This window comes from Corylus avellana, chromosome ca1 (assembly GCF_901000735.1).
Source record: "Corylus avellana chromosome ca1, CavTom2PMs-1.0".
Taxonomy (NCBI): domain Eukaryota; kingdom Viridiplantae; phylum Streptophyta; class Magnoliopsida; order Fagales; family Betulaceae; genus Corylus; species Corylus avellana.
Window position 1 is genome coordinate 49,027,350 of NC_081541.1, and position 9,901 is coordinate 49,037,250.

The window sequence follows — 9,901 nt, forward strand, 5'->3', positions numbered from 1 at the left end:
CCTAGAGGAGGATCATAACTATTGGGTAAATCAAGGATGTATTATTGTGCTGCAACCTGGAATCCTAAAAAAGGAGTTTGTTCTACTGATTATTGGAATGCAGAAATCAGATGGGCTCAAAGTAACTGGAAAGCAAAATCTCTTCTTGTTTTGCTCTTGAAACTGGATTTGATGGCTTAGAACCCCCACATATGGATCGAGAGAGATGCACACAATCATCTGAACAGATTCGTTTTTATTTATTTCCCTTTTTTCCTGAGCAATCATGTGAACTGATTCAAAGATAAAGAAAGGCTACTCAATACTATTTCCGAAACAGATAAAGAGTTTCTTCTGATAGAAACATCAAATCTTAACATCCCCACAGAAGGCCTTTTCATAATTGCAATAGTCCATTTATTGTTTTTAAATTGTTTATCTTTGTCACTTGAGCTTTGTTCTGTAGGTTCTACTTATTATTTGAAACTGGACTTGAGAGTGTTTCTGCTGGCCCCAAAACAGAAGTCCTTTCAAAAGGCTATAAATTTCTGTGCCTACAACCTTTCACATATGGATTCCTAGCTTCTACAGTTCAACTTTCTGTAATCTGTCATGGTTTAAGTGGCAAATGAACATGCAGAAATTGGCTCAACTAACTAAACTAAAACAGCAGACTTCCTTTTCCTATAAGCATCTTTCTAAATATTATGAATCCTAAGAATCTTCTAGGTTTGGTCACAGCATCCTTGTGATCTGGTGGGTAGCACGTAGGGATATGATGTTAAATATGATGACAAATCTGGTCAAGAATTTGGTGTACTACGTTCTCTTAGATGGAGCTGCAGTATAATGGTATGCATGTGAATTATAGCACACTTCAACAGCATCATGTAACAGTGAAGAATTATTGAGAAACCAGTGGCAGATCAGATGATTTTATTGATGTATCCAGCATAGTTAACAGTATAAATAACAAACAGCCGTGCCCTAGATGCAGAAAACTATTACATAGGAGTTATGAAGAGAACAATATTGGGTCTGTGATGCAAACCAACTAATAACAAAACATTGGAAATAATAAATCGGCTACTTCGAGAGAGTCATGATCTCCAATGGCTACTTCGAGTGAGCCTTGACCTCCAAAACAAAGCAAACTGTATTTTCAAATAATAATCAACTCATACTTTGTTATTGATAGTATACTACTGATTACATAATAGATCAATTAGGTCTCGACTTGAACTGACTCTAAGAAAGAAAAAATCTAACTATTTATTGGAGTATAAAATCTATGGAGATATACTCCTTATTGGACTCTAACACGACACCGGACAATATCAAATAATTATGATTATATCGGTCCGGACAATAAAGCTGACATAGTTGGAAACCTAGAAACAAATGACTGTCTGGTCTCTTGCTCTTGAACCATCCAGCCATGTCTGGTGCATGTGAACCCAGGTGAACCCATCTGGTACCTCAGCCTGCTGAAAGTCAAAAGAAATCAAGGGAAATAATTACCATGCTTTTGCTCTTTCTGATATAATCATGAAGTAGCATATCGGATTGAGAACAGCTGATTTAAGGTAATACCTTTAAGCTCAATAAGACTGTGGTCACGCCGCACTGCAGCTCATCCCCTAGAAGAATAACCAATAATTTAGCAATGAACATGTGTTCTTGTCAAGAAAAATTCTCATGACATTTGCCATCTTTGATTTTTCTTAGCAAAAAACATAATCCAAATAAAAAGGTATATTAGGCGATTTGATTGTGAGATGACATCTGGAAAATTTCATTTTCTTAACTTCTCTCACCCACTGTTATTTTCTTTCTCTATCTGCCTGCAATGAACACACCCTCTTGCTGCACAAGCTTTTTTTCCCCTACATTTTTGCGTATGCAAAGGCTTGTATTTTTATTTTGAGAAATGTTAGGGGTGCCAAATCTTTTACCATGAGAGCGTTACCAAACTGATGTGTAAGTTATTCATTGGTATTCATTATATTTCTCTTAATTAATTGTTTTGTTCATCTCCAATAAATGAGTTACACATCAATTTGATAAGGCTCTCTTGGTAAAAGATTTGGTACCCCTAACATTTCTCTTTTATTTTTTATTTTTTATTTTTTATGAAAAAAAAGGAAAGAAAACCCCATGAAAAAATTTCAAAACCAAGAACCAGCTACGAGCTGTTGCATTTCTTAGTTTTCCATTTGATCCATAGATGTCAATGGTTGGAGTTAGCAACCTGGATGATGATGTATACGTGTTTCAATGATATAGCTTTGTTTCACATCTTTAAGAAAAATAAAATAGCAAATTTTTTTTGATAAGTATAAAATAGCAAATTCACAATAACAATAAGTAACTGGCATCTGTGAAATGGTTGCAGAGTGAAAGCAGTGGCAACAATTGGCATTCATTTCATCCTTGCAATATCCAAACTATTGAAATGAAGAGACGACAGCTGACACACTTAATTTATAGACTTTTTCCTATACTAGTAAAAAATAAGAAGTAAGTTCATATGTAGACAGAACCGAAACATGCTTCAAATAGAGAGAGCTGAAACAGGACTGAACCAGGCTGAGCATAGCCCGATTCATCCCTAAAAATGTAAAGTAGAATAACAGACAAAGATTTCAGATATAGATATCAATTATGTTAAATCGAGCAAAACTCACCAGATAATTCCCACTTATCAAACTTCACCAACCATGTGTCTGAACCAATTTGTGCACAAGATACTCGATCTACCCATATTCGAAATCGGTGCCCCTGCTTGTCCCCGTACAATCTTGTCATAGAATCTATACACTGGTGGAAAGGTTGCTCAACTCCTGAGGGATGGACAAAGATACCCAATGGATACTAGAGGATAGAATAAAAGAAGAAAAAAATGAAATTAGTAATTAAAATGTTCGTTATTTTTTAGCAAATTCTAATAAATTGTAATGACTGAAAAGAGATGCATGATCAGAATTTAGTATCCATACATAAAGCCTTTGCAAGAAGCAAGTCATGACGTTGGAATATGGGCTGATGACTTACCAAGTTCAAATCATATAAAATAGTTCATGAAAAAGCTCTTATGTCAACATATTTTTAAATTTAAAGCAATTATCTATTCCAGAAAGAAGTGCTCTACCAAAATTTGATTCTTGACAAGCACACAGCATGAGCCATAGAAATAAAGAAATGGGCAGATATTGATTATGCCACAAATTATAGAACACTCAACTCGATGCTGCCAACCATATCCTATCTATTTAGGGTTATCTACAAAAATCCAAGTTTTCCATTTTTCATTATCAACGGTCACATTTGTTATTGATCAAAAAACATTATTTCTTGTCTCGCTGTGTAACATCCCACCCCAATGACTCACAATATTGTTCGCTTTTGGCTCCCCCAAACCAGACTTCCCAGGAGGTCACCCATCCTGGTACTACTCCAGCAGAAGTACGCTTAACTGCGGAGTTCTGATGGGATCATGATCATCACGGCTTTAAAACACGTTGTTGTCATTAAGGGTGTAGTATACATTTAAGCACATCCTCATCTCTATACCCAAGCGATGTGGGACGTCACAATCACCCCCTCTTAGGATCCAGCGTCCTCGCTGGCGACCCTCATGGGATTAGCCCATTCTTGGTGTCCGCCCCAGCGAGTGCCCGCTAGCGACTTTCTTGGGCTTGTGCGCACTCCCCCCATCTCAAGCTGAGCTATGACTTTGATACCATTTGTAACACCCCACTCCAATGGCTTCTCATCTTCTTAATATGGGATCGGAGTGTTACACGCTAGGCCTGTAATTCTACTAAACAATATTAACTCTTCAACCCAAAAAATGGGTCTTCAATTTTGCAGTCAACAATTTGCAAATGGTGGACTTCTAAATCGCTCTTGGCAGTCTAGAGTGCTGAGCTACAAAAATGATTAAAAATAGAATAAAGGCTCCATAAGATTAGTAAAACTACTACAAGATCACACTTACAAAGACTGACTTTAGATTTTGCACATACTGCTCAGAAGAAACAACTTCTGCACGTCGCCATCTCTCATAAAACAAATAAAACTTCACCACCTCATGACCAAGACTGAAGATGTCCACTTTGCATTTTTGGAAGTCTTTGATAGCTCTTGGAGACACATTTGGACCCAGACAAAAATTACCAATGGCTTGTATGATCCCATCTGCGCATCTCTCAGTGGCATGAATTATATTAGGATTGTTTTTTGCATTTTGTGCATACCACTGCAACAATTCTTCCTGCGAGTTGCTAACCTGCATATTCAAGAACAAGTGGCACTTGACATCACAACCATCTTGATGATTATAAGGACATAAAACAAGTACAAGTACATGATGAACTAAACATTGCTTATGAGACTACAAACCATCACGCCATAGACTTCAGGAATGCTAAACAGTTCAGCATCATTTCCGGAGTCGCCACAAACAAGAGTATTTATTGGAACTTTTCCATCAACTTTGAAATTTTTAAGCAAGTATGCAAGAGCTTGTCCTTTGCCAGCACCTTGCGGTAATATGTCCAATGCAATCCCACTGCTATAAATTATTTTGACATCTAACTGGCCATGAACAAATCAAGATTAGTTAGATATGTCAACAAGAATAAGAAACAGGAAGCTTTTATGTTTGGATCTACAAAAACATCCTTACACCACATTTCTCCAAACGTTCAGATAGAACATTCATTATTTCCATGGCCTTAACCTCCTCCACAAAAAAGCTAACTTTGTGAGGTCGTTGCTCAGATTCTGACTGCAACAAACCCAAAAAATTCTATGCATGAAAATTTGTTACAAATAACTCCATCATCTTAAATGGTTTCACATAATACTTGTATAACACAATATGACAATACTCGATAGTGTTAAGCACACAGCCTATATTACAGCCAAAGTTATATCAACTACCGAAGTCTATAAGCAGGAATGTACCTGAGGGGTAAGTTGAGGAAACTTGGCTGTCTCCTCTATGACTATGTCTCTGTTCCACTTCTGGTTCAGATATTGTGTCCAGCTATTATCTGGTACCATTGATTCACCATATGTAATCTCAGTTCCCACAGACATTATAGTTATATCAGGGGTCAACAAAGGTTTTCTATTCCTCAACCTTTTGTAACTTGTAGGCGACCTTCCCGTTGAAAACACAAGCAAGGAATCATGACGGTAATAAGCTTCCCATAGCGCATTAAATCTAAGAAGAGAGAGGTTCTCTGGGTCATCATGATCAACCTGCAACAACAGACCCCTAATCCATTTGAATAACTTGAGGGATAGCATGAAAAGATGAATTAAGACATCAGAAACAAGTTAACAGGAATCTACCATTGTAGAATCAAGATCAGAAACTATCATGAGACGAGCAGAACCACTAAGACGATCCATAAGTCTTCTATCTGCTAAACTCTACAAATACACATAAGGTAAATTGCTGATAAATAACTTTGTTGAATAATGTTCATAACATGACCATTTGTGAATTCCCCATTTTCTATAAAAAGAAAATTGGGACCTCAAAGTTCCCACCTAATGAAAATTAGGGAGTCTGTCCATCCTTAGGTGTTGTGTTTGATGTCCTCTACAGCAATGTCTTACTTCTCAAAAACAAAAAAAGAGTTATAGAAATGGCCCAGAATAATGTGTTTCATAGAACTCATTATCTTTCCATGCTGACTTCGCTTGTTTTAAATGTTGGACATTTATAATGATAATGAAAATGATAAAAATGATAATGATGGCCATGTTGTTTGATCTAGTTGTGATAATATTGATGTCCTAGAGAGAGAGAGATAATGTCACTATAATTGTCAATACCAGTTAAAATAAAACTATCAATAGAAATTTGAGAATGAAAATAACTAGTACTACAGCTCTTAGCGTGATTTTTCTAACTATATTTAGTGTCATATATGTAAGGATTATTGTAGGGATCATCGCTATTAGATTCACTATTCAAATAACTAAAACTCCGATAGTTATATAAAAATTAAATTAAATTAAATTAAAAAAAAAAAAAAAAAAAAGGAGGAATCTATATGATATTATTTTTTTTGATAAGTAAGTAACTGACTTTATTAAAAGCGTAGGCGCCCCAAAGTACATTAGAAGTATACAAAGAGGATCACCTAACTAAAAAGGGAAAAACGTACAAGGAAATTGTCATAACTAATCGAAACCGGGAAAACAAACACTACAGTCCAAAGATACAGAGTATGGAAACGCTATATGATATTATTATAATGGAGATAACCATGGAAACGATGATCATGTTGACCATGAGCTTGTGGTGATAACCATCACACTATATAACAAGGATAACTACATTTGTTGAAGGGTGACTGTACCCATGATTCCAAGACCATGAAGCTAATGATGACTGCATGACAAAATGGTACCGGCTATTCCTTAAGATGGTATCTCAATGATGAATGATAGTGACAAGGAAGCAATGGTGTTGACAATAGCATATCATACTAAAGACATTGGTCATGAATAGTGACGAAAACAACGAAAAACGCATTGCAGGGGGGGAATGACCATGCATGATGTATGCCACTCTAGATTATTGGCAAAGTTTATCCAATCAAACTGCAAAAAGCAATTCCAAAATTCATCTTCACACGCTTTTTACAACAGTATCAAAACTAAGAAAATAAAACTCAGCAGTGCCAATTTTCCATTGAAGAATGAATAGAGACCAACAAGAAACCAAAACCATCACACTATAAAATAAATCCCACACACTTTAGGATCCATATCAAAACCTAACTAATTTAATATATGTAAAATTGTGTATAAACTATAATGTTCAGTAGCCTATGCTTTTAACAGAATAACAAGATGCTAAGCTTGTTAATCACAGTGTGATATTTGAGAAATTTAATAAAGGTCATATCCTGTCTACCCTGCTACAATTCCCCCCCCCCCAACACAAAAAAAAAAAAAAAAAAACCTGATCTATTTATTGGCCTAGTCAGATATTACATTGCACTTAGGAATGGTAATATCATTAAAGCAGTGATTATTAGTTGGACAATTGGGCTGTAATTATTCAAAAAAAAACATACCATTGCATAAAAAACCACACAATCGCATACCTCCAGCATCTTCCTTATGAGTTGCTGCCCTTGCAGTAACATTTGACACTACTTTGGCCTAAATTTTATGCTTTTTGGATAATTGATGATTTAATATAGTATCAGAGTAGAGGTGTTTTGAATCTTGACTCTAGAGTTTACCCCATTTCAATTAATTCCACATGTTGGGATTCACGTATTGAGGGAAAATTTAAGTCCATATGTGACGGGATGTTAAAATCATAATTAAATGACTAAATTCACTATTTCCTATTAGCATAAGCTTTTGGAATAAGTAATGATTTAACAAATGGCATGTTGAATAGATTCAATACCGGCATGAACTATTACGACAAGTGATTCACGTTACAATGTTGCCTTACCAGCCTCCCTCAACCCTGCACCAACTTGTAATTTAAATTGTCAACATTTATCATGGCTGCTCAAATGGCACTTCCAAATAGCTTGCCTCATAAATCTAGGCCAAAAAGAAAAAACAAAGAAACCAACCATAACAACTGCAATCAATTAAATGAACACCCCCCTCCCCCTCCCCTTCCCCCACTTTATGAGTGAGCTTGGCCCCAAGGGGAGGGAGAGGGATTGATCCAAACTCATGACAACCGGTTCATGAGGCATGGTTTCTAGCTGATTGTGCTATCCACTGGGGTTAACATGCAAACAAAACTGCAGCCATACAAACACAAAGAGCTCGATCAAAATTATAAAAATCTCAAATTTTTAGAATCAGTTATAAAATCATAGATTGGAGTTAATATTTGAAACATGTGAAGAAATTTTACCAAGATTACTGTTACATTGACCAATACACGTGTTCTCCATATCTAAGGAACACTGAGAAACTTTCAACCAACATCCTGATAAAATAAATATTCTGCTAAACAGAACACAAGTGAACAGGTCACCTTCCATGTCAAAATATCTATCCAAAATCCAGGAATCAGCCTAATGTATAAAGACAATCCAAAATGTGTTAAAGACTATTTCTTGGAGAATGGTAAAAAGGATATGGCTACAAACAAAACGAGAAGCACAGTTTTACACCTTTACTCATTCACAAGGGTTTCATTCATAAATATACGTTCTTGGTATTTGCTTTTAAACATCAGCTTAATACAAGCAACGAAACACCAAGTAACACAACACCCATCATAAATAACGTCAGCCCACATATCCTCGTTATCAGCAAATGCTTAAAAATCATGCCTTTTACATTATCAGCTTAAACAAGATTAAGTTTTTCTCTTTTTTTTTTTTTTTTTTTTTCTCTTTTTTCTTTTCTGGGTTGGTAAGTTTAGACCAACACTATTAACTGTTTTTTTTTTTTTTCTTTCTTTCTTTCTTTTATGTAATTTGGGGAAAACTTGCACCAAGAGCTCCAGTTTCAGTCGCATGTATTTGAAATTCAGGGTGACAAAATGCTAATACAAAATATTGAAAGGAGAAGCGAAGGGAAAGAAATGGTTACCCAAAATGCGAATCCCACAGATAAACAGCACTCCACAATGAGAATTGTCTTTATCTTCGTAAGCCAGCTCTGGCTCAGCACTTTGTTTTCACTTTGTTCTCACTTTGCTATGTATATATATATATAGATAACCCACCAAGTGTATTGCTTTCAGCTCAAGAGGGTTTTTTTAAAAAAGAAAAAAAAGAACTATTTTTGACAAAATTATAAGAGCATCCCAGCAGAGGGAGTCTGTTTGAATGACTAGGAAATATATTCAAAAAATTGTAAAAAAATCTTATAGTATATTTTCTCAAAGAGCTCTAATTACGAGGATCGCTATAGTGAAATTTAAAGTATAGAGTTTTACTATTGTAATCTTTATGATTATTAAAATAAAATAAAATAAAAAACGTTTCTCTCTCTTTTCTACTCTCTTCTCTTACGATTCTTTCTCATCTCTCTTCTATATATATATATATATATATATATATATATAGAATGATTAAAGAAAGTTATTGGAACGTAAAGAAAATGACGAAGAAGCTGCTGGAATGCTCTGATAAAAATAGGTACAAAAAATTCTAAATTTTGGGTGGGGGGATCTGATTCCTTGCAAGCGGAGAATCGTGTCTGGTGTGCTTTTCAAATATTTTATTTTATTTGGAATAAAAAAATTAGAATAAAGTCTCTTTATGACTTTCAACCCTTTCTCTTTAATATATACCTCAAATTTATTGCTTTTTGCTCAAGAGGATTTTATTTTATTATTATTTTTTTAAAAAAAATCTGTTATTACAATATTATAAGAAATTTTCAAATTTTGGGTGGAAAAGAAGTGCTGGGATCTTTCCTTGCAACTCCAGAAACATTTTCTGGTGTTCTTTCAAAGTATTTTATCTGGAACTTACAAAAAAGAAAAAAAAAAAAAAACGTTTTTGGTCAAAACTAGAATTAATTATTTGTATGACTTTGAGGCCTCTGTTTTAATAGGTCGCTGGTTGAAACTTGAGATTAATTTTTCAAAACAAAAAACTTTATTGTAAGCATGTAGTCTAAGTTTGTATTAATTTTTTCTTGAGGTGGTTGGTTGGCTACAACTACAAGCCTACAATAATGCCGTCCTTGGTTCAAGGTTGGGAAGGATCATCGATGAGAATTAGGAAAAAATCGTATTTCGTCCCTAAGTGTTTATCTTATTTGAATTTAGTGATTGAGCTTTTAATTTTAAGAATAAGGTCTTCAAATTTTGTCTAAATTTTAAATTTATTTCTCAATTTTAAGACTAAAGTCTTCAAATTTTGTCAAAATTTTAAATTTGTTTCTCTAATAGTTTTCA

At 34.7% G+C, this 9,901-nt stretch overlaps 1 protein-coding gene across 4 annotated transcripts; it reads right to left on the minus strand.

Moving 5' to 3' along the window:
- Positions 1-902: 902 nt before the first annotated feature.
- LOC132167551 (sucrose-phosphatase 2-like) lies at positions 903-8,759 on the minus strand. Of its 4 annotated transcripts, XM_059578557.1 has the most exons (10): positions 8,584-8,759; positions 5,545-5,612; positions 5,344-5,424; positions 4,951-5,250; positions 4,670-4,771; positions 4,384-4,578; positions 3,980-4,270; positions 2,667-2,853; positions 1,573-1,619; positions 903-1,466 (listed from the first exon to the last, which is right to left on the minus strand). In XM_059578557.1, exons 3-10 carry the CDS (start codon positions 5,401-5,403, stop codon positions 1,371-1,373), a joined length of 1,278 nt encoding a protein of 425 aa, XP_059434540.1. In that variant the 5' UTR covers positions 5,404-5,424; positions 5,545-5,612; positions 8,584-8,759; the 3' UTR covers positions 903-1,370. The 4 variants fall into 4 exon arrangements, with proteins under 4 accessions (XP_059434540.1, XP_059434541.1, XP_059434539.1 ...); XM_059578558.1 differs by lacking the exon at positions 5,545-5,612 and having other exon boundaries at positions 903-1,463; positions 8,584-8,758; XM_059578556.1 differs by lacking the exon at positions 5,545-5,612 and having other exon boundaries at positions 8,584-8,758.
- Positions 8,760-9,901: the final 1,142 nt, after the last annotated feature.

Bases quoted from the DNA above. Each gene is read 5' to 3' on its own strand.
- LOC132167551 (XM_059578557.1), bottom strand. From the start codon at position 5,403: ATGGATCGTCTTAGTGGTTCTGCTCGTCTCATGATAGTTTCTGATCTT. The intron at 4,772-4,950 runs GTACATTCCTGC...GGTTTGTTGCAG, and splicing joins TTCCTCAACTTACCCCTCAG to TCAGAATCTGAGCAACGACC. The intron at 4,271-4,383 runs GTTTGTAGTCTC...TTGAATATGCAG, and splicing joins CTGAAGTCTATGGCGTGATG to GTTAGCAACTCGCAGGAAGA.